The 25,203-nt window shown below is 44.2% G+C and overlaps 1 protein-coding gene across 2 annotated transcripts in view; it reads left to right on the top strand.

Moving 5' to 3' along the window:
- Positions 1-25,203, top strand: part of LNX1 (ligand of numb-protein X 1, E3 ubiquitin protein ligase) — a 70,976-nt gene that overhangs the window by 1,947 nt on the left and 43,826 nt on the right. The window contains exon 1 of one of the 2 annotated variants that reach the window (XM_009884980.1): positions 2,291-2,382. The exons of the other annotated variant lie outside the window; for it this stretch is intronic. Coding sequence (XP_009883282.1) covers positions 2,291-2,382 — 92 coding nt within the window. Of the gene's footprint in view, positions 1-2,290; positions 2,383-25,203 lie in introns of those variants that run through there. 2 annotated transcript variants of the gene reach the window in all.

The following is a 25,203-nucleotide window of genomic DNA, read 5'->3' as shown; positions in this document are numbered from 1 at the left end:
GACAGTCCGCTGAGAGCTGCTGTCACTGAGATTATGTTCCTCTACAGATTCCAACAATAAAATCTTGAGCCCCTACTGCAAATACCCTTTCCCTTTGCTATACATATAGCTCTTTAATGTATTTTAGATCCTCCTTTTGTCTTCATTTTTTTGAGATGATGGAGCTGTGGCCATAAAACTAGCAGGAAAAAAACTCCCACACAATAAATAAGCAAACTGGATTTTTGGTTTTTACGCTGAAGCCACACAACTAGCACAATTCCTGATTTCTAGTGTTGACTGTCCTACATGGACATGTGCAAATCACTTCAGTGTCTTGGTTTCTCGTCCTTGAGGTGGTAGTAAAGATACCCATCACATACATGCCTTGCAGAATTGCAGTGTTGTAAACCATGATTTGATCCTCTAACAGTCAGGCAAGTTTTATTCCAGTGCTTATTAATGAATGTCCATGGCCTGGATTTCCTCCTCAAGGACCTTCAAGATCCTATGCTGTTGGCTCACTTGGTCTGAGCCCAACCAGGGTTAGGAGGAATTGGCTTAGCGACGTGTTCCCACAGCCTCTTGCTGTTCCTCCTCCCCTGTGCCAAGGCTCCCCCCACCAAGTCCCAGCTTTGCAAACCCCGGGAGCAGGAGACTGGAGAGATGGAGCAGTGGTGTCTCTTCCCATCAAACCCTAAAGCCTCTAAGGTAGTGCAATACCAGGCAGTGCTATACAGGTTGGGCGGCTTCTTCTTTGCCACTCAGGACATGGATTTTCTTTCCTCGGTGTGGAGGGCTGAGTTACCTTAAGGCCAAAGAATAGAAGCAGGGGAGCAGGAAACCACGGGTAACCTTTGCTGCTGGGGATTTCAACTCTCCCGGGGGTGGGAGAACCACCTCGCTGCTATTCCTACTTGAGGGAAGAATGAGGAGGGAACTTTCCGACTGACCCCTAAAGGGGGACTTCTGCAACCTTGTGCTTGTAGAGGCTGTGCAGTACCTTCATGTTTTTTAAGCTCAGCATTAATTAATTATCACCAAAGGTATGCATTCTGCCTAATTTCATTCTCAGAAATGCAGAAACATCCCTCGCCATCCCACCTCCCAACTCATGGCCGGGCAGGAGAGGAGAAGGGCATTGTGCTCTTCGGGCACCAGCTCCAGCATGCCCAGGCACAGAGTAGATCGAGCTGATGCTGTTCTCTTTGACTCTGGTGAATCAAAAGAGGAGAGAGAAAGTGTGTGACTTTGCTAATAATAAAAAAATAAATAATAATAATCATAAACAACCCGGTGTCTGCAGCGAGAACAGCTCACAGCCCATCTGAAATCTCGACTGAACGTGATCTGTGTTCTCAGTGAATAAATTAAAGTAGACTCCGCTAGAGCCACCGGGGCAGTCGGCAGTCCTCGCATTTCTTGCATGATTCAGGCTCAGACCAATCCTGGTCCTCAGAGAGAAAATGAAAGCTTGCCCCGATCAGAGAAGAGGTCACTGATGGGACAAGGTGAGTTTGCTGTGTTTTATGCTTTGTAATTGATGAGGCAACTTTATTTTTTTTTAAATGCTGGTTGCTAAGGAGTAGTCCGTTAGAAGCATCCTTATTTAAAATGTTTGCTTCTGCATCCTTCAAAAAAAAAAAAAACAACAAACAAAACCAACCAAAAAAAGCAACCGAGAAGAGATATGTCCTTGGTTTATTACATGATTTATGTTTGCACAGAAACATCTGACTGGATTTGGGGAATTCAGGCAGGGATGCAAACAGCCAGCGGTTGGCTGTGATCTTTTGTGGTGTTTTACTTTAAAAAGGTGTGGTCTTCTGATATCGCCTGCTTCAAAACTCCACGGGGGGTATTTTTTCCCCCCCTTGTCAGACAGCTACACCCTTCCGTGATGCAGTTTAGCTCGTAACCCATCTGCTTGTGGGCAGTGATGTAAACGTACCAGCTGCCTCTGAAGAACCACTCTGAATCCTGCAGGAGGCAGGTCTCTTCCCTGAGCATCGCTCTCCTCTGCAGCATAAGTCACTGTCTCGCCAACCACGCTGTGCTGTCCCTAAACCCTCACATCTACCCATCCGAGAGTCAGATCGAGTAATCCTCTTACAGGTCAATGATTTTTTGCAATGTAGCTTCGTTTAAGGGATTTAAGCTCGATTCATAAAGTGCTGCCCTTGTGTTGAAATGGGCAGGCTCGCTTAGAAGGGGCTTGGCTGGCACAAAACCTTCACGTTGTGTGTCCCACCAGCACAGAGGGACAGTTGGAAGGAGGAAACCTAGCAGCAGTGCCGGCCCTGCACTGAAAATGAAGGCTCTCCTGCTACTGGTCCTACCTTGGCTAAGTCCTGCAAACTACATAGACAATGTGGGCAACCTGCACTTCTTGTACTCCGAGCTGTGAGTACGCACAGTCGCGCCGGCGTCGTGCTCTCTGTCTGTCTGTCTGTCTCACCCGAGTGGCGGGAAGGGGCTCGAGACGAGCAGTTTTGGGGGTGGGGTGGGGATGGGGGTGTCTGTCCGTCCGCCTGTGTGTCTGTGCATGTACGTACGTGCGAAGAAAATCCCTCAACGTCTTGCCAACAGCTTCGAACCGTGCTGCGAACTAGCTGCTTCCCATCCGGAGGGCTAATAATAGCAGTACGTCCCCATTGCTTTCTGCTTTGGAAGCAGCTGAGACACACTGAGGAAAGCTGCCTTTCTCCTTATCAACTCGCTTTTCTGTGCCGACATTTTCAGTTGTTGTTGGGTTTGTGTTTGTTTTTCTTTTTTTCCCCCCCGTTTCTGAATCTGTGTCTTGTCACTACTTTCCATAAATAGCTTTGCAAGGGGAGGTGGGCACAGAGGAGAGCATCAGGATAGACACCCCCAGTAGAGCGCTCTTTGTGTGTACATGTATAATGTTCTGTGTGTAAAGCTGCATGCCTGTAGCAAAACACTGAAGAAGCCCTTCACCAGAAATAATTCACTTGAGACAGGAAAGAAATTCCCCGTATTTCTGGTTTTGCCCACAGCAGAATGTTATTTTCTCTGTAACGCAAATTTAAACGTAGCAATCCATTCATGTATCTTCACCTTTTAAAAAAAACCCACCCACCTCAAACAACCCCATAGCTGATCTTTCCAAGCCATGAAACAAATATTCTATGGTATCATCTGTAAATGATGCTAGTTTAATTTGTGCTTGAATGTTATTGTACTAGTTAATAAGGGTTTTATCACTAGAAATAGACGTTTGTTTCAGTATGTTTTAATTAATTATGTTTTGGTTTTATTTTAACACATTGTAAACTCTTAAGATCTTCCTTGAGATGATGAATGAAAGGGCTAATTCTGCTCAAAAATGAAAAATGACTGTATTGTGTCTACAGTGGGAATGTTTTAGTAACAGTTGTGATTAGTACCAATGAGACTAATTTCCAAATGATTTTGTCTCTACTGTCAGACAAAAATAGCAGTGTTTTGCAGAAACACAAAGTCCCCTTTTGAAATTCTTGTGTGATATGCATGGTGACTATTAATAATTCAGTCACGCTGCGAAAAACAGCTCGGGATTTCTGTATGCCATAGGTGTTTTTAAACACTTAACAAATCTGATGTTGAGGGTTGCAGCTATGCCCTCATTTTAATTTACTGGCATTTTTTTTAAAGAATGTTAATTTGAAAAAACAAAACAAAACAAAAAACCCCAAAGAAACAGTTAAGCCAAGCAGGCTACAGGAGCAATCAAGCTCAAAACAGAGCAGATGAACACTTATAATGGAAACAATGGCATCTGGGACATCTAGTTTCCAGGAAAACAAACTGATGAGATTAATCAGAGCACAGGCGCAGGCGCAGCCTACTTGCTTTTCTTGGGGAATTCAGGTTCACTGATTCTCCCAGGGTAAAGGGCTATGCTGTACGGTAGCTATTCGTCTCTTCTTTATTTAGCCTTCTAACCCACAGAGATGTTAGTCTTGCTGGATGTCGGCAGTCGTGCTTAATGGAGCGGGTGTGGACTGGGGCTTGGACGTGCATCTTCGGTTGTCAGCAATGGGAGGTGCAGGTCCCCTCCCCAGCGCCCAGCCCTGGATGCTACCTGGCACCAGGAGCCGGTGCTCAGGACCTCCTGCACCGCTCTGCCTCTGGCCGGGTCAGCGGGAAGCAGAATTTGCTGGAGCTGACATAATCCAAAAGGGCACCAGGCAGTTTGAGCTCATTTCAGGAATTTCTCCTCCTCCTCCGCGTGTATTTGATGCCTCTGGCTGCTGCTGGATGCTGCACAAGGCACTGACGTACTAATCCGTGGGATGGATTCAAGGTCCTCTCTAATAGCAGCAGCTGAAAGAAAAAGAGAAATGCTGTTTTCAGTCCTGTTTGATCAGTTGATGCAAACGTTATGACCTACAGGTTGCTACTTTGGTTGCTCAGGCACTTGCACGCAGGATGCTTTTCATGCAAAGTTTTGTGAGTGGGAAAGTGTGCGCACCAGTGTCCAGGGCAGCCTGGCACTTGGGGCCACAGGTTTACTGCCTCAGCCCTTTTGTGCCCCAAACCCCACAGGGGCAGCTTCATAAATCCTTCCCCACAGGCAACTGAAAAACTGCTGCTGCCTATAAGCATATCTGACTGCTTGCCGCATGGCTCGAAACTAGACTGTAGTAGGCGGAAAACATTTTTTTTTTTCATTATCACACTATCTTTGGTTGCTGGCCAGTACAAATACTGGCCTCGGTCAGGACTCATTATTTTGTTGGCTGGCAGCCACCAGAGATACCAGCTGAGGAGGAGGAGGGGGCTGGCGGGAGTGCAAGCGGCAAAGGAACTGCTGGAGGACCATCGGGGACATAGTGACCATCACTGGTGCCAGCACAAGAGAAAGAGTGAGAGCGCTGGGATTCGCTCTGCCCTCCCGCTCATACAGCCCGTCTCTTCCCTTCTGCCCTGTTCAAACAAAGGTTAGGTTATTTGTGTTGCATTGGTGGGGTTTGCTTAAGTTAGAGGGTATTTTTTTTCCTAAGTGCAGAATGAGCAACTTGGGGAATAGGGATTACAGTATAGCCCAAAGCCCGTCTGGAGACGCAGGCTCTGGAATCCATCTAAGAAATAAAGAGGAGATTTTAGGAGAGTTGAAGAGGAGAAATGAAATTGGGAAAAGGCTGTGTCAGGTCTTTGCACTTCAGCTGGGTGTCATGCAGGTAGGAAACAGAGGTGTGTGGATGTGTTGTAGTGGCACTTGATGGGACAGATGTTGGGTGCTACTATTTTTAGCTTTCTATCATCAGTCTGATAATCGCAGGTACTCTCAGCAAGCAAATACATATCTCCTGACACTGTTGCCTGCAATAAAACCATTTCTGTGGCCGTTTCCTGTTGTCCCTCCCTTGCTCCCAGCAAAGGTCTCAGCACAGATGCTCTTCTTGTCCTTGCTTTTAGCCAAGTCATGAAGAGCAGCCCATGGTAAACCGGGGTGCTGCCTGCTGAGGAGAAGCCCACAGAAACACCTGACAGATGGACAAGACGAATCTGTGAGGTCTTCCTTGAGGAACCTCTGGGAGGGGGTGAGATGTAGCCACACCATCCCAACAGCTCTTGGCATTGTAAGGGTCTACATGGGTCTTCAGGAGACCCCAGTCCAGGGTCCACGCCTTCTCCTTTATATCCCTGTAAAGCTGCTTTGACAGCCATCTGCTCTCTTTGTTTCTTATCTAAAATATCTTCAGAAAGGAAGTACTTGCCCAAGCATTCTTTTGAGTTCAGGGTATGTTATTGCCCCAGTTAAAAACAAGGTGTGCAGGAGGTTCTTCTGGGGGAGGACCTGGTGGCACGGCTCACACCAAGGGATGCTATCGCTATCCCTCTCACTTCAAAGCAGGACCTGTGCGGTGGGGTATTTCTCAATAGGATCTTCTGCACTTTGAGCTCAATGAGCCACTTAGAAATAAAATTATGAGGGGAAGGAGGCTGCAAGACTAGGCAGTGAATAACCCCACCTTGTCTCTCTGAGGACCTCAGGCACATGGAAAGCGTGGGGTGGTTTCCAACATAATCCCCCTTTAGCACGTGGCCGTGCTGACCAAGCGAGTGCCCGGGAGGGTGCCGGGCATCGTGTGTGCTCAGCACAGGTCGAGTAGTGGGGAGCTGGTGGCAGCCACGCTTGCTGGCACTGCTTCCCTCCAAAGATTAAACAGCTCCTGGCTGTAGTCATTGCTGGTAATCCACCAGCGAGATTCACCGCACTCATTTGAATCAAGACATTTGTTTTAAAATCTGTTGTTTGTTAGAGTGAAATGAACAGCCTATTCCTGCATGCAAAAAACTACTTATTTTTTTCTTACCCCCCTTGGGTTTTACATGAAACAGCCAAAGGGATCTCACCAAATTAACTGGATCAAGTTTCCCCATATAACTTTTATACAATAACTACCCTCTTAAATTTCAAAACAGCACGTTGGGTTGGAATACCCAGTAAAATTTAATTTCTCTGTTCATTCAATTTAAAAAGAAGAGATGCAAGCTCCAGCTGTCTTCTAGTGTCCTTGGGCACATCTTTTTTTATAGTAAGAACAGTTTAGCTCAAGCTATTAGGTGCAGCCTCCCGCCCCCCTTCCAGCACTGAGCTTAACTGTGCAGCCAACTTCTTTAATTTCTGTTCAACTCAGTGGGGAAACTTATGTCTGGTTTCAAGTCTGTCCTTGTGAAATTAGCTGCACGGAGGCTGAGGGGTGCAGGGCATGCATTATTCATGACAAAATTGATAAGCCTGGAGCACCTTTTGGGCTCCTGTGTTAGTCCACCACGAGAGCCACGTGTTGGCCTCCTTACTCTGCGCAAGGCTGTGTGTATGGAAATCTGTGTCGGAGCTAAGCTGTGAGCTTAATTAAAGCTGAAAGTGTTGGAAAGCAAGGCTTGAATGGAAAGATTCTTGAATGAAAATATAACGGAAATGTTTAGAATATCTACATTAAATGCACAGGACAAAGCACGTTCAGATAAAATGTGAAGGGTCTTTTCCCGTGTACTAGAAGTGGATGTCTCTCAGGGAAAGCAGAACTGAGGTGAATTAATGCCAAAAGGCATGGGTGCACCAAGGGCTGCCCGTTAGCTTCACCCCTATGCCACAACCTCACAAAGGGGCCAGGGTGGAGCCATAGCAAACTCTGGTATCTTGCATGGAAGCAAGAAAGACAGTCTTCTCAGTTCCTGACTCTTCCTGTCCCCAGTATCACCTTTGGGAAAGCTTCTACTCTGGATATTATCTTATATTGAGCCTAAGCAGATACCCTGGTGCAGGGGAGCAGTAGGCAGAGGGCACTCTCAGGCTCCCTTTTTATTCTTTGCAAGCTCTCTGCAAGGACAGCAGATCCTGCAAGGAGCTGGTTTTCCTTCAGACTTCTGAGATCTCTCCCAAAATCTCCAGCAACAGCTAATGTCACTTCCCCAGCCTGTCCCCTCACTGCCTTGCGTCCAACCCTACTCCACCAGCCCTCTTGCTTGCTCTTCCCCTCCTGCCCTCTGCTTCATACCTCTTCTGGTCCTTAATTTTGTTTATTCCCCTCCTATGTCATACCTTGACCCTGCCTCTGTCATTCTTCTCCTTTTATATTTCCAGCCTTCAGGATTGCACAGTAAAGCTCGATATTTTAGTACGAATATGGCCTGAAAGCCCCCAAGCAGAAACCCATGTAGGTAAACTGCAAATATACTGTGTTATTCTTAAAAGTACAGGAGGAGTTGTAGTCCAAACTCATGGTGTTGAGGTGCCCAAAGTGAATTTGCAAATACATCAGTTGTCATGTTCAGGAGCGTTTGATAGAGACCAGATTGCTAGCATAGGACGTGGAGCAGAAAGTAATCATTTCTACTGAACATGACTGGTTTGGGTCTGGTCACTCTTTGACCAAGGACTAACTGCACTCCGCCAAATATGCAGTGTTTTCTCCTTGGCAGCACAGTGGGGTCTGAGTCACTCCCCGACCTTCTGCCACCCTCTCCCAGAGACAGTACCTTTCCCCGCCTGAACATCCCGCCTGGTTCCACACCCCAGGTTAGAGCATGCTGCCTTTTCCTGGCATGAGTAAGTGTTACTGGTTAGCATCTTTTTCCCCAGCTCTGTGATTCTAGGTGCAGAAATAAATTTGCCTGGGACAGCTCCAGAAACCAAAAAAACCCTTTGAGAGCTTTAAGAATTTGTTGATTCTGCCTGGGAATTTTGCGTGTAACGAAAGTTGGCCTTGCTGTTATACTTTGAGAAAGATCCTGCTTCATTCCTTCTGTGCCTGCATGAAACCCGCCTTTACTCCATTCACAGCTACCTAGACGCAATTGAGATGAGAATTAGACCTTTTACTCAGCTGGAATGTTTTCTCATGGCTGGAGCCTTCTCACACCTTCGGAAAAGGCTGACGTTGGCCAGTGTCAAGCTCAGCAAATACATTTTGTTGCCAAAAGTAAAACCTGAGCCAGCCAAAAAAAAGTGAAACCCTGCCAAGCTGGAAAGGCGATGCAATAACTATGGTTGGCAGAAAGGTTTCTTTTCATGAATGAGTTATGCCTCAGTCACGTCTGATTTTTGAGTAGGCTGCTCAAAAGAAGTGCGCTCACATGCCTTGCCCATGTAACGGGAGCACTGAGGGGGCAAACCTTGTCCCGCTCGGAGGATGCTTCACAATGAGCGATCCACTTTGGGATGGGAACCAGAGAGGGCAAAGCACCAGCAGGGTAGGAGGAAGGAGTGAGGTGATGGGAGCTGCTGGAGGTCGGTGGTTGCTGACAAGCGACAGACTCTCGTTTCTCGTCTGACATTAAGCCACACAGGCCGTATGCTGCAAGTTTGGCCGACCTCCGCATCTCTCTGACAATTAACCTAGTTTAGCACTGGCACTGGCAGCATGACAAGGATATTTTTCCTTGAGCTATTTCTCTGACAAATCTGGCAGAACTGGGCTGTCCTGCAACGCGAGGATAAACACTGCGCTTGCAGAGCTCTTATGCCTGTCATGGCTTAAATCCTGCTCTGGATACTGGTTCTGAGATCAGCTGCACAACACAGCTCATTTCACTGTAGGGATGCAGACTAGTAGGTCTGAGGGTTGTCTTGGGTTGTTTTTTAAGACTCTTGACCTTTTGACGGAATCTGCTTTCAAGGTCCCCAGACCACAGAGCAGCCAGCTGTGTTTCATGCCCTTCTCCAGGAGCAGAGCTATTGTTCAGTAACTAGAACTCATTTTCTGCATCTTGTGTGTCCAAACTGCCCCTCCCCTGAGCCATGTAGTGACCGGGTACACGAGGATGCCAACAGCACAGGGCACAGACGCAGAGGTTTCATAGCAACGTCACTGGCAACGTTGGACTAACAGCATAGGCTGTGTGACAGTGTAGATGTGGCTGCTTGGGGCTTCTTATTTCAGAAGGAGGGTCCAGGCTGGTCCCTCTGTGTTGAACTGGTACATCAGTGGAGGGATCTATTAGTCAATGACGTGTCATATGTCACGAGTAAAACTCCACTGCCACGGAAGGATTTCTGGCTTGGAGCTGAACTCTATTTCAGGATTAAGAATGTGAAGGTTTTTTTTTAAACATCTTAGAAAGCTGAGTTCACCCCTAGGCCTCAGCAAAGTTGCAGCTGGTGAAGACTGAATTTAGTCAGCGAATCCTTGGACTCTCTCTAGAATATGCTTTATTCATACATATAATTTATTAATCGATAGCAGATTCTTAATATAGATTAAAGCAAGTTCAGGAGCAGCCTAATGAAATGACTGGAGATTAAAACAGATGCTATACAACTTTTACAAAAAAAGAAGGAACTGTGATGCCTCCGTAACTTCTACATATTGTACGATATGTCCTCCTGATATGAATGAAAAGAGGCTGACTGTAACAGTGGGCGAATCACGCTGTGTTTCTAGGAAGTTTCTGTCTCCTTTGTGTTGAATTTCTGTTGGCAGCACCATCAAACTTTATTGATAAAGTCTTGTTCTTCTCAGCAGTGCGGGCAGACAATCAGATTTATAACGACCACACATAGCATTGACTATATCTGCCCTGGTATTCATTCTCTCTTCTCTTTATCTAGACACTGAGCTGAGTATAACAGATACCTGGGTGAGGGGGAAATAATCACCATTGACTCTTCTGTCCTTGTGGAGCTGTCTTGCTCCATGACACTGCTGTGGCATATGGCATGAAGTCAGGTTAAGAGGAGATATTTGCAGTTGCTGGAGCCACGCTCATTTTCTATTCGCTCTTCTACTAACTGGCTGCATACTATTTACCTAAATAATGTAAAATAAATGCATAAAATTTCTTTAGTGGTATAAATTTCTGCTACAAAATTTGATCATCAGTGTATTACTTCAGGACCTACTTTTCCCTCCTCAACTCTCTTGAAATCACGTTGGCAAGAAGCAAGTGTTTTAGGTCAGCAAGTCATTTTATGGGCACACACTGGGAAGCTTACACCTCTCTCTGTATTACGCATTGCAGTCCCATCATTCACTAGACAGTGTTTAATACATCCTTAATGTAGAATTTCAATAATTTAGTAAGCTTTTAAATAGAGAACGAGGGGAATCTGACATGCTCTAGAGATTGTATTTTCCTCTCTCCTGTGTTTCCTCGCTCCTGTGCAGAATTTAGTGAACTGGTAAGATTGGTAGACTGATAGCCTCGTTATGTTTTGTGTTTTATTAAGAACAGACAGTCCTATTTTTGAAAGCATAATTCAGGTGTTTTCCTTTCTCCTCCCATATGTGATAAGCATTACTGTTATATGTTATTTTTAACATTCAGTTAGCACTGGTGGTGTCCCACTGTTTCTAACCTTCCTTCCCATGTAAAATGAGCAGTGGAATGGTTTCATAGGAGAATCCGCAGAGGCCCCTTCGCTTGTGGATTTTATAACTCAACAGTATGAAAGGCCAGAAAGCATCCCACATGGAGCAGGCTTTTATGGAGAGGAGATGGGCATGATTAACCAAATCTGTCCAGTAATCCACAGGAGACTACTGGAAGCAGAGAGTACACTGTGCTGCTGCTACTATATGAGGATGTGTAGGTTGATATGGATGAGCAAGGCTGTTTCACTTGATATGTATAAGCATCTCCTGCCAAGAGGCTAAATTACAGTCAGAAATAAGCGCTCTATATGAAGAGCACATGTTGCAACACAGCCCTTCGCCAGACAGGTTTTGCAGTGGGAGCGGGAGTCCCAGGAGGTGGTTGTAACTTGCCCATGTCAGCTCCCAAAGGAGCCTCGCCACTGGTTCTGGTTTAAACATCTGGCGCATCTCTCCTTTGAGCATCGCTACCTGGTTTGTAATTACAGCAGGAAGATGGCACTGCTGGAGAAAGGAAGAATACAATTCATTCCCAAATGCGGTATGTATACTCTGGTGTTTCTTTTTTGCTCTTGGCACTGCTGCAGTTACTGTTGTCATTGGGATGTGTGGTGGGGATGAGCACAGCTGAAAGTGCCAGTTGCTGCTACTTTGCCCCAACCCAGACTGTGATGGAAATACTGAGACTAGTAATATTAGTAAAACAGTCTAGAAATGCTGACAAGGTCCTGCCACGAGCATGCAGTGGTGGCTACTGCAACCCATGCGGTCCTCCTTCCCCCTGCTGTCACCCGGGCCCTGGCACAGGACTGACAGTCCTACGCATCCTTCACAGCCCCCAGTGCTGGGGACGTGCTGTGCTCTCCACATCTGCTTCCCACCTGCTCTGTGCTGTCGTGGGTCAAGGGTATGGCCATGCAAATGTACCTTCCTTCCTGCTGTGTCAGTACATTTTCTCAATGTCCATTTTTAAATTGCATTTAAATTTTGCATATCTTGATGATTTTTAGTGGATTGAGTGTGCGTCTTTTCTAGCAAACATGCTGCTTCCAGTTTCTTCCCTCAGAGGAGATTAAATTCCAGTACATTCTTGTTCTACCCTTCCAAGGCATGAGTGTAATGAGGTTGGACAGTAATGGTTGCTGCATTTCACTTTTTTTCTGCTCTTTCCCCAGTGGTCTAAGCATCTGTAGGCTTGAAGGCACTTACAGTTATGGTCTTTGAGTTCAAAATAAATCAGAATAAACCAAAGCAGGGCAGAGCATTTAATAAGATATATAGTGCACATATAAACTTGCACTTAATATGTTGTGCTGACAAAGCAAATAAATGCAAAGTCCCACAGATCTGCCTTTTTTTTTTGTAATCTAGGCTTGAATAATAGTACCATGACCTAAGTGAACAAAAGAAATTTATAAAGGGAGGCCAAGACCAAGTAACCCTCTTCTAGAGCTTATGAACTGTGATCCATACCAGATATCTCCAAAATGCATTTGCTCCTGTTCCACCTACTTCACAACACAATCTGCCTGTCTTCCTTTTTCCTTTCTTTCCCTTCCCTCTCCCTCCTTCTTCAGCAGATGCTTAGTTACATCCCTCATATTTTTGCCAACTCAGTATTGCACAGAGGTTAACAGTCTCTATCTTAGAGAGAAAATGCATTTCACAGATTTGTGATAGCCTCCTTGCTTTTTGTTAAGCTCTGCTAATTGTTGTTCAGATCTTCCTGTGCTTCATGTCTCCTCTGTTTTTCAAATCCCCAGCAAATAGAGGTTGACAACCAACGCAAGAAAATACCGTAGTGATTTTGTGCCCTGTGGTGCTTTACGACACCAAGAGAGCTCACAGCTGACAGCATGAAGGTTTTTTTGCCTGTGATGAGATAGCTTGATTTGCTTGCGCGTTGGGTAAAAATAACAGTTTGCTCTTAAATAGGAGCTTATCTTTTTGCAGTGTTACATAAACTCTCTTGATGCTACCTGCCAAGTGTGAATCAGCTGCTTTTGCCCCATGTGTTTTGAGAGAAGATGCAGGTTTGAAACTCTTAATAGGAATCTTTCTGTTGGTTCCCTTGACGTGACTTGCAATGCTCATTCAGTCTCCTTCATCACCAGTGCCAGACTGTGTTTTGGTATCTTTAGCCATTTTCCACCTGGCTGCTCCTGGCTACTATAAATTTTTGTCTTTCCCTTGCTTCCTCTCAATTCCTGTTTTCTTTACACTTCTGCTCTTGCCTCTCCCACACATCTGCCCCGTTCGGTACAGCAGTACCAAGGGATCGAGCTTATTAGGGAAGTGTGGCCTTGAACACCGCACGACATGATGGCAGCATGTTTCTTGTATCTGGTGAAGGAGAATTGAACTGGTTTAAAAATATAAGGTGCTTTTAGAGACAGACTCCATTGTAACCACTGCAGTAAATGCCCAGATTCCTGGATTTAAGTGTGGTAGGTGAATGGCGATCACCCATCCGTAATTTCAAAGTCACTTGAAGCTGGTAACTTCAATCAGACCATGGAGAGACCCTTCTGCTGGGGCTGCTGTCCTCCTTGCTGTAGTGGTGGTAAGACCATTGCTGCTCCCTTCCCTGGTCTCCAAACACACCATGAAATAGTGACGTAGTCTGTGAAAGGGCTATTCCCTGGCGTGTCTTGTCTTGGTTCAAGGAGAGTCAGGAGGGAAGGGAAAGAAAGAAACTGGCTGACTTGATCTGTCAACCTTGTGGTTAACTCCAACGGTGCTGAGCATGCCAAGCCATGTGTCTCCCATCGCACTATTGCAACATTGCAAAACTCTGAGCTGGTTATGCTTCTTATTTTAAATTTATGGATTAATGTACAAGTGAACTGTAAATTTAAGCTGCAGAGCTTAACTTCAGCAAAACTTGTGGAGTTGGAGGCTAAAACAAAGAAAGCTTTATGGATTGACCACATTTGGTGAGACTCTCTTTATATTAGCTTCACTTCAGCAGTCTTGGTGAACTCTAAACATTTATCAGTTAGACTAAACACAGGTTAAGCCTGGCCATGAAATAGCTCAGTTGTAGAACTGACACCTAATCAGAGCTTCATCAACTGATCCTCTGCCTAGTTAAATTACCACCTGGACCGAAATCCTTAAAAGAGCTGCAAATCGTCCTACAAAACCCACTACAAACAGTGAAAATGAAATAAGCCAAGAAAACAGGAGTTGTAAGTTCTCCCCTACATCATTCAATTCCTGTTACCTAGTTGATTTGTTTGGTTCAAGGACCTCCTCTCTAGATGTTTCTCTATCTGCTATTCCAGTACTCAGACAGAGGAAGCTATGGAAGATGGAAGAAATAAAGTAAAGAATAGTATCAATGTGCTTGATTTTATCCTCACTTAGATAAGTTCTATGCAGATATTATTCCACTGGCTTCAGCAAATTACTCTCTTGAATTTCATTGGAAGTAATTAGGAAGAAAATGAGGTTTTGCATACATAGGCAAAATTCTATCTTTTATACCTATATAGCAGAAAAATAGAATAGTAGAAATCAAAAAAAATATTTTGGGGAAAGGAGTGTCTAACCACACTGGTTCACTCCATGAGGTTTTTAGCAGAAACAGCAATTTTAAAAAACAGAACATCCCTTGAGGGCGTGTGGGTGAATGATTTGAAACAATACAAACAAAATGTCATGGACTCCAACTTCTGCAATCTCTGCAACAACCTCCCCCTCCCTCCAAAAGAACACTCCCCTGTGTGGGAGCTTTGTAAAACCTCAGACTCCACTTCTCCCGTCCCTTGTGACCATGGTAGCTGTGTGACAACAGAGCGTACAAAATTGTGACTTTTGTCTTGTTTGTTTTTTGGTGGGTTTTTTTTTTTTTTTTAATTTATCTCCCTGCATTGGCAGACACAAAATCCATGATGTTAACACTGACCAGGAAGTCCCTCTGAAGCAGAATGTTTTCGCGAGCGTAGCAGGACTGGTCATAAAACAGCGACCCATCGCTGAATGGACAGACCTGCAGCTAAAGGGCAAAGGTGCAGAAAGGTCCTCGTTTGTCTCCAACATTGAAGCTAGCTCTTGTAAGGGTCATCCACATCACCACAGAAGGCTTCAAGGGGTTTAGGGGTGAGTGGACTTGCTGCCTGTCTCATAAACTACAGAAGAAGCTGAACGATGTAGCTGTAAGCTAGGGAAAAATCCTGGTGCCTTCTCAGCCTACCTTTGGTTGATCACAGTGATGGAGATGAAGTAGGAATAATTTTGACGTCTCCATTTCACCTCAGTGTCCCAGGCACAAGGAAGTGCAGGGTTCAGGTCTGGGTTTTTTTCTGTTGGCTGCAGGGAAATTCAGGACTTATGGTTTCAGTCTTCTCCATTCAAAAATCTTCTGTGCGATTTTTTTCCCCATCTCCTGGCAGTGCTCAAGCGTGGGATATGTCTGGCATTGTATGACAGTCCTCCCTCCCTCTGTCCCCATCCTCCCACTTGGGGAGGTCCTGGGCACCAAGGAGGACCATGTCCATCTGAGAGCTGTCATGGCTCACTGCGTGGGCATACATCAGCAGGATTTCAAAATGACCTTGAGATCGTTTTTTTGCCTCCAAAGGTGTGTGTCTTCCTGCAGAGGGACAGCATTTTGCTATTTTCTGTGGGTGCTGATGGGACGATTGGCCCTGCACAGACCTTCCCTATGCCTGTGGTGGGCAGCTTGCAAAGGGGGCAGATGAAAGGAGAGAGGTAGAGCCGTGGGTATGGCCTGAAATCTTCCTACTGACTTTCCACAGACATGGCTGTGACCAGGCAGAAGAGGGCTGATACAGGGCTATATCAGCTGCAGCATCTGCACTGAGACATGCCTGTGCTCTCCTTTGTCAGAGAGAAACAGGGAAACTGGATCCTTATAATTTACATGTCTGTTTTTCAAGTGGTGTTTGCTATTTGTAAGGTTAGTCAGACCTGGGCTTCCTGAGCAATGTTTTCAAGAAAAGATTATGACTGTGTGAGACATTATTCTAGAATCACCTCTTGTGCTGTCCACCGATGACAACTCCCTCGGCACTTTTGTTTTTCCTCTCTGACATTTCCAGAAAGAACAGCTGTGCTGCCTATGGTCCCCTGTGACAGGGAAGCAGTTGCTGATATTATCCTCCCCTCCCTTCTGACTGCTTTGCAAAGAGGGCTTCTTCCAGGTCTTCTGAACTAGTCACGTTGAAGAGAAATGGTCCTCGCCCTTGCAAGCCAATGGTGAGCTGTCAGGTCCAGGGCGAATCACAGAAATTTGGGTGACCGATGGTGCTGCATCTTTAGCAACACTTGGACACAGCACCAGAGCTCTCTTTCAAGTCCCAATCTATTTTGTGCTTTTAGAAGGTAGATGGATGTCTGTTATTTTCATTCCTCTCTCTCCTTTTTGCTAGAGATGCTGAGGTATCTGATGGGGAATAAAAGTGCCATTCCTACAGTTAGGGCTCTGTGGGGCTGCTTTTATTCTTATGGATATTTGTGCTATGGTAGTTTAAAGAACCCACAAATGAGCCAAATCTGTGTTGTGGGAGACATTGAACAAAAACATTGTAAGCCCTAAGGACTTTTTATTACACATGAAATAAAGCGAACCTGTAACTTGTTTTCAAGATGTGGCGTGTTGAGGGTTAGACCCTGGCTCTCACAGAGCCCCAGAGCTTACACTATGGGACAACGTCACCTCTTAACTGATCCTGAACCACCGCTAGACATGGCTGATCAAATAAATCACCTTTTATGGAGTTAGGTTCTTTTATAAAAGATGCTGCCAGAAAAGTCTGCCTACTGAATTGGGAGAGTGTTTTTTACCCCTGAAGTTTTATTAGGGGAACAGTGTTAAAATGATAATTTTGACATGTCAATTAACAGAAAACAAGTTATCAAAGGAAATTAAAATATTATCTATTTTTCCCCCAGTAGCAGAAGGATGTTTTGTTCCCTGTGTTACTTAAGTCCATTGGCATGAAAGTCTATGTTTCATTACATCTGCTTCTTCGTGGGATAAAGGAATGGCAGGTACTTTTGCAGACTTAAAAACAAGCCATAATTTTACTGATGCCTTGATTATGCACAGCCACAACCTAGAGGGAAGAAAGGACGTTGGGATGCAGAACCTGGAGATATAGAGTGTAATGGCCTTGGGAAACTGGCACCTAAAATTGGCACCGAGAGCTCTCCCTGTTTATGTTTGGTGCCCAGAAGAAAGGGCAGGGAAGAAAGGGCAGAAATTATCCCCAAAAAGTGGTTTGAGCACACAGGGAAGTTAATCTATAATAAAGTTTGGTGTGAAGTGACAATACTGTTCTTACTCTAGGATAGTTTCTTACTCTGGAACAGGGATGTCTCCAGGGAAGCTATTCTCGGATGTGTGTTTCTACACATAAAATACACATAGTGTGGCTAAGGTGTCATTCCACAACCACTACGGTGATCATGTACTTCCCTGTTGCAGACAATCCCTTAGGAAGCAGCACCATCTCTGGAGGCTGATGTGGTTAGCCTTTGCAGAACAGATTGTGCTCAATTTTGGACGCTCTCCTTAATGCCAGTGTCTAAGTTCTCAGCAAACCCTCCTATGTGATGCCATAGCATCTTCAATTGGCTTTTAAGGAAATACAAAAATATTTTCCCATGAGGCTGGTCTGTTTACAGTCACTAAATTGTTGGGTATTTCTTTCCCTTTCTTCTTCCTCCTCCTTTTCCCCCTGTATTGCAACCTTATTAACACACGGTGCTGAGTGTCTGGTTTTGCCCTTCAGGAAGCAAACTTGTTTCAGGGGCAGTTAAGAAAATCCTTCAGAAGGTACAACCATCTGAAGACAGGTAAACCACCAACCACTTGTCCAAGGCATTGCAAAAATAGGAAATCAGAGAGCTATGTCTCAATTGCTAATGTAAATATTTAAATGCACTACCAGTTTTGTTTAGTCTGTCTACGCTTTTTTTTTTTTTTTTAATCCTCAATGTCCATATCAGGCTGGGGTGGATGTTTTGGAACCAGAGAAAATATTATTCTTGTAGCTGTAAGATTATTTTGTGTTATAAAGCCGGTCAGTTTGGCTTGAAGAGACATCCACATTGACAGGCTGTTGCAGTAATACTTACATGAAGCAAGTAGGATTTGGTTTATGTATATCTGCATCTGGGCTGACAACATGTCCAACGCCCCCAGCATGCTGGTCTCCACTGGACAGTAGTGTAGATGTCCAGCTGGAGATCCTGTCTGTTGGTGATGGCTTGGGTCACCTTGAGTCATGATGTGGGTCATGTCTTTGCTGTGAAAATTAGCAGGTGATGAGGCACGGCATCAGCACACTGCTAGAGGTTGGATTGCCAGCTCCCTTCTGAAGGACCAGGGTCATCTAAGTTTGAAGAAGACAGATGTAATTATCCCCCCTTTCAGAACTGATAATGAACTGACATAATTTCCTATGCCACCTTGGTTTTCCTTCAGGGGGTCCATCACTACTGCTAACGAGACCCAAGTCTACTTAAATTGTGACTTAACAAAATCCCATCTTGGGGTGGAGCAGCCTCGGGCGCAGAGGCTGGCTGAGTCACCCAGATGCCGCAACCTGTCACAGAGAATTCGTGGTTTGGATTCATTTCAAGGCAGCCTCTCGCACAGCAGCCCCGACCTATTTTGTGGGAGCAGCAAGGTCAAGCAAGCTGTGCCCTGTCTAAGGGCAGCAGGGGCAATGCCACCATCTTGGATTACCCAGGGAAATATAATTGCAGCTCGTGCTCAAGGGTCAGTTCTCCAAACCTGCTGCCCAAGTTTGCCCACGGAGTTCTAGGTGCCCAGCTGCATGCATGGTGTTTATGTTTTATTTTCGAAAGCAAAAGTAGTTATTAGAGCTTGAATATTGGAATTCCCAAGGCTGCAGTGACATAAAAGGAGAATGAAAGAGCAGCTTCCTAAAGAACATTTGGGGATTTTTTTCTATTTCCTGTATTTCAGTAGGATGAGCACATAAGTTAATGAGTTTGGTAACAGGCAGTATGAGATCACTGCCTCCTACCCTGAACGATATTTTAATAAATTTAATAATTAAAGAAAAAAAAACAGTGAAAACACTTTTTCTTATTTATAATATGCCAAAATAGCATGAAATCTGAAAGAGTGGAAGTGACTAAGAAAACCTAAAGAAACCTATAGCATCTGCAAGCTAAGGAATATGAAGAAGCATCAGCCTGAGCAACTTGCACTTAAAGTAAGATATGGTGCAAAAGTCGTTTTCTACTTCTCCTACTTCTTTACAGTAAGAACTGTCATTCACTGGAACAACCTCCCTGGGGATGTGGTAGAGTTCCCATCACTTAAGGTTTTCAAGATGCAATTGGAGAGGGTGCTAGATAATCTCCTCCAGGCTTCCTTTCCCATGAAGTGTTGGACTGCATGATCTTCCAGGGTCTCCTTCTAACCCAGGTTCTTCGATGATTCTATGATACTTGCCTTTGTTAGGGAAATCCATTTTGTGGTGTTGGTAATACGGTACCCACTTCTGAAGGCATCTTTTGTAATTAAGGAGTTTCAGGGTTGGATTCCTGCTTCCCACCCTAGTTTATGTATTTTATCCCTTGACTCATCAGTTATATGCTGGTGGCCTAAGAAAATAAGACACAATTTTACAGAGAGGTTCTCAACCCATATCTGAAGCCTCTAAGGTCACTTCTTCAGCTTCAGACTGAAGAAGGGTTTGTGTGCCTAGAAGGTATTGCCAGGTTTTCCCCAAGAACTGGCTGGACTAACAGAGCACAGTGCCTTTTCCTGTGAACCTCTCCCAACTTCAACCGAAAAGCCACCGCAGCCTTTAAAGCAAGATTCCTATTCTCCCTCCCCAGGCACCAGTTTTTCATTTGGCGATAGCGTTGGGCTCCCTTTTGCTTAATCCACCTCTCTGAATAAGCTTCAGTGATCAGCCTTACCCCAACCTCACCTGAGCCTTAGTGGTTAGAGCACTCAGGAACACTGAGGTGTGAGGGTATGAGCTCCATCAGCCTCCCTTGCCAAGAGACAACTGACATTGGTCCAGGTTCAACAGGAGGGACACCACACTGTTGTGTTTTTGGATGCTTTCCGTGACGCTGAGCACAGCAGTGCCTGTAGGTAGCTATGTGCAGAGAAGGGTGAGTGGATTGGGCTTATTTTTTTAAAATTTGGGTAAAGGATTTCAGGTTAAAAGTATTTCTGATCTGTTAAAAAAAAGTGCTTCAAAAGAAGTATTTTTTCATAATTTTTACAGTATAAGTGAGCATTTCCTACCATGTGAGCTTTCAGAAGACTGTAAACAGCATTCCAGCCATACTTGTGCTTTGGCTGGGTATGGACTTTCTGGAGCCTGGATGTGTGTTTATTTTAATGGGAGGTTGAAATATCTCACTGAAATATCTCATATTCAACTGGGTGGAACCTATAAAACTGCAAGCAGTGAAGATTTTTGCATGCCCAATGGGTTTGGGGAGTTTTGTTCTGAAAACTGGCTTGTAACGTCCCTCTGATCCATCCTCTTCCAGCCATATGTGCAAAGGAGAATACTGCAGAGCCAGGAGGAGTAGAAGCCAGAATGGTGTTTCTCTAGCAAAATGTACTGTTGGCTATGTTATCTTCACCAAAAAAAATAGTGTAATGAGACATTTAGTCAATAGTGTGACTTATGTACTTTTTATGCCAGTGTCAATACTCACTTAGCCTGAAATCCTGGAAACTGAGCTCTGAGATACACCAGGAAATGTAGTACTCTTCCTTCCCCACCCCTACAAGGAGCCTGTGTTGTTTTAGGGTTTTAAGACACGGTGATTTATGAGTCACACACAGTTCATTTCTTAGAGGACTGATTCGGGGTCCTTGTTGAATATCAGGTGTTGGATTTGTTAAGACAGGAGAATTACTTTTAAAAATAGGAAGCATTTGTGACGTCTTAAGACGCTACTTAGTTGTGGTGGTGGAGATGCTTGCTCAACATTCAGATGGGCATCTGACAGGGATCTCTGGTTTTTCAATGTCTGAGAAGGCCTGCTGAGACCTCCTTTTCCTGACATTCCCCATGAGGAAGCAAGTATGTGTTCAGAGCTTGATATGTACCAAGATGTGTTAGCGATGTAATTTAGATACCCATGCTGACCTAAAAGGGATCTGAAGTGACTTTTGGGTCACTGAGGTCAGAGGCAAGTGTCACCAGAGCTAGGGCTGTGCGTGGCTGACCGTAGTATGTTCTGTCAATAAGAGGGTAAAAAGACAGCACTCGTTATTTACTGGCTGCAGCCCCATTGTTTCCTGTGATTTCAAATTCCAGTGGAGAACATATCAGTAAACCCGAGCCTTGGGTTGAAAACATCTCCAAATTGGACACAGTGCTCCCTTTTTGTTATTTTACATCTAGAGAATTATGTGCATGTGTCACTGCTTTGTGCCAACAGAAGCCCCAAACCTAATCTCAGTAGTTCTGGCTCGTTGAGTCTGTGACATAGCAGATATTGTAATTAGTTTTATTTCAAAAAGAAATGTGTGCTAAGTTTGTGTAAATACAAAGCTTCTGTCTGGCAGGCTCTTCTGTCCGTAGCTGCAAGAATCGGGTTACGCTGATACTGTCACTCTTGTTAAAAAACCAAAACCCCTTGTCCCATTGCAAGCATATTTTGCTCACTGCATCATAAAGTTTTTATAGTATAGGTGGGGATAGTAGGAGGGGAAGACAATGCTGAGATACTGAGTTCCAGGAGACTAGTTATACCTGTTGAATATAATCCTGTGATCAAAACACTGAACAATAAACGTGAAAAACACATGAATCAACAGATTGAATGCTTATTCTTAACATTCTTAACATATGTGCACCCGCATAATTGGAAAAATGCAGTTTATTGGATTGTGTGGTATTATGACATATAGCACTGCAACGCCTTAAGAATTTCTTTGTCCTTGCACTTGTTGTTTTTGTCACAGGTAACTTGATTTTAGCTGAATTAACATTTTTTGAGTCTTTGTATATATATGTTGTGGTTTTCCTTAGGCTTATTTTTCAGTTAAGGTTCTAAATGAGAAATATACAGTGATCCTTCTATAGTCTCATTACATACGATCTCAATTCCTACTGTAAAAAGGTTATATTATTATTTCATTAGTATAAGGCAAAAAATCAGTGGTCAAGACTGCCCACAGAGTACCAGTGATGCTCTTTGAGTGGCTGACGGCTGCTAGTGGCAGGTCTTATGTTGCTTCCCAAATACCCAACTGGCACACATTGCAGGCGATTGCTCCCTCCTGCACGCCATCTGCAGATAAAAGAATGTGCAATTGTTGATAACTACCCACATTTTCCATGAAGAAACCTCTCGGGGGTCTTTCTAATTTGTGTTTTCTCATTTTCTTTTGAAACAATGTTTGAGTTTTGCTCTTCTTCAAGAGTCAGGAAGGCTGAAGCTTTTAAGCGTGTTGTATAGAAAATGATCCAGTTCTGGAAAGTGATGAAAGCACCTGGTAAAGTTTTCATCAAGCTCCACCCTCGATGAAGTCAAGAGGAGTTTTTAGTACTTTAGGACTTTAACATAACACTTGAACAGGATTTGTGGGTTTAAATGATGTTTTATATGTTGAATGTTAAAAGCACTAGAAGCCATCGGCAAGGTTTACAGGCTCTCACCAGCTCAAAAATGCTAGTCCCATGGTTCTTATTTTTCCCCCTTATTTTGCTCTGAATCTCCTACCCAGGTACCCATAGGTTCTTTGCTGTGTCAGTAGCTGAGCACCTACCAAGAGTTAGAGATAGTGTGCTGCTCCTCCTTTTTCCTTGTTAGTGTCAGCTGGTCTGAGTAGATCGCATGAGATATGTAGATTACTCTTGGGGAGCTTCAGTATTTAATTGAGTAAGTTCAGTATAAATAAATACTGCTGTTGTTTTGCATCACACAAGATCACTCTGGTTCTGTACTTCTGGCCAGTAACTTCCCTGTGACGACAAATGTTTGTTTATAGTAATCTAGGAGCAAATAGTGATTAATAGGCGGATTGCAGTCTTTCACCCTGCTTAATTCCTCGGTTTTGTTACTCGAGGTCTACTTGCGCTCTACAAGCATTACATTTAAAGGCAGCATTGGAAGAGGTAGAAGCTGTAGCAGCACCCCAAGGCCACCCCTTAGGTGAGCAGTGGGAACATGCTGCTGGTGCCCTCATGCGTTCTCAGACCACTGGTGGCTTGGGCACAGGCGGGGAAGGGGCAACAGAAGGTGAAGCCATAAAGTCAGTTGTGAATATCAGTTTCTCTAAAGTAGTAATTGTGGTAAGTACAATACAGAAGCTGTGCTAACCCATAAAAGAAGTTGGCATTTCCAGCCCACACGCTGGCTTGCCCATCTCAGCTGTCTCTAGGAATTTACAACCCCCTTCTCCTGTATGTAAGACAGCTGCAATTTGTTGGAATAGTTAAAGACTAGAAGTTGAAACGATGCTTGAACCTTGAAGAGAAACGAGTACAGCTGTAGTTTCAAAATCATCAGTGACAGAGTAATGGCCTGGAAGAAGTGTCAGGGGAGGGAGAGAACATGATCTGGACCGACAATTTGTACACAGTCCCAACAACAACTGGGATCATTGCACAATAATCGCAGTCATGATTTTTGCCCACAATTGCAGGCAACTAGTATTGTTTACCTATTTCTTCCAATTCCCTGTTCCCATGATAGAGGTTAATGGGCCTTTTAAAATATTTCATAATAGAAGCTGATGATGGTGGTTGAAATACAACTTTTTGCTTTTTAAAGAGAAGGGGGGGAAAAAAGCTTAAACATGACCACATGTTACATGATACTTTGGTAGCATGTACATGAAGTTTAAACTCTATAATTTATTTAAGGATAAAATGTGTTCCAAGTTCTTTCAACTCTCCTGAAAACTAGTAGGAAATCTGGAGATTCCTCCCTTCCCTCAATATGAGCAGTCAAATTTAAAATGGGGATTTGGTTTCCACTGACTGCGTGTTCAATTTGTGTCTGGCACCGGCTGCCTGTCTGTCTGTAGTTTTGGGAACCGTGGCGACTGAACTCTGAACTGCAGTTCCATTCTTCACCAGTGCAAAATACTTTAAAGGGCCTGTACCAAAAATCGCTAGCCATGCTTGCTCCTCCTTCTCAGCAACCAAATCACAGAAATGGGAGTACATCACTGTAGCTGATGACTAACACTGTAATTATAAATATTGCTCAATATTTTCCTCAGATGCTAAGAAAACTTTTTTTTTTAATCTGTGGGAACTATAAATTCTTCTTCTAGTGGTGCACCCAAATTCATACAGAGTAGCTGACGTGGCAGTGTAAGTATACAGATAGTCCTACACACGTTCCTTATGTAATGTACAAATGTATTTTGTTTGACAGCATTATAGCACAAAAGCATTGTAAAAATGACAGCCCTCCCCTGGGGTCAGATCTTTACAGATAGGACACAGCACAACTTTAGGCCTCGCTAGTAAGGTAGTTCCAGAGTTTGTTGAATTATGATGGCTTCATTAAAACAAAAAGGATGAAAAAAAAGCTTAGGAAACCATAACAGGGACATGCAGAAATTAAAGTGAAAAGAATAGATATTTGAGAAGTTTTTCCTATCTTGTGGGAAAGTATTTAAGCTAAATAACTGTAGCTTAAAGAAATAAATGTTATGAGGACCTTTATAAATATTTATAGAGTAGTAATGCAGAAATATAGAACCACTGAACCTACTCTGTGTTTATCCTTTTGCAAAGGCCTCTGGTTGACAATAGAGAGCAAATAACATGAGAAAATCTCTCTGTCAGAGAAGCCATTTGCCTCGTCTGAACTTCTATTGTAGCTATCTCCGCGCTGACAGGGAGAAGAGCTGTGTTTATGGAAGCGTAGGATGGAATCGCTCATCCTCGACCCTTGGAGGCAGCGGGGATCGAGCCAGAGCCCGCACCTCCCTCCCGGCCAGCCCTGGTGCCCCAGGTGTCAGGAAGCTGTCACTAAAAGGTTTTTGTTTATAGGATTATTGAAGCAAAAGAGTAATAGTAACTGGGATGATTTCCCACTTAAGTTCAGTGAAAAATGAGCATTTTTTCCCCCCAAAAAAAGACAGCAAGCCTCTGACACTGGGAGGTCATCAGGGAGAGGATACCCAAGTGCGTCAATGCCAGGGTACAGAGTGCCCAGAACAGCAGCGGTGAGCATTGAGAAATGGTGCTGGCATTAGGAAACTCAAGTGCAGGTGTAGAGAACAGCCTGTTTCTGGTTGCGTGTTTAGACAAGGTTTTTGCAGCCTGACTTTCAGCGAATGTTGGTTGGAAACTGTAACCCAGGAATTTAAGCGTTGCTTTTTAGACGGCTCGTCCCCTTCTTTATGAATATTGAGGAAGGTTTAATGTAGGCAGGACCTTCCTAGCTGCAG

This window comes from Charadrius vociferus, unplaced genomic scaffold, assembly GCF_000708025.1.
Source record: "Charadrius vociferus isolate BGI_N301 unplaced genomic scaffold, ASM70802v2 scaffold134, whole genome shotgun sequence".
In the NCBI taxonomy this organism is placed as follows: domain Eukaryota; kingdom Metazoa; phylum Chordata; class Aves; order Charadriiformes; family Charadriidae; genus Charadrius; species Charadrius vociferus.
Note: the sequence above shows the minus strand (reverse complement) of the source record. Positions and strands in the feature narration are given on the sequence as shown.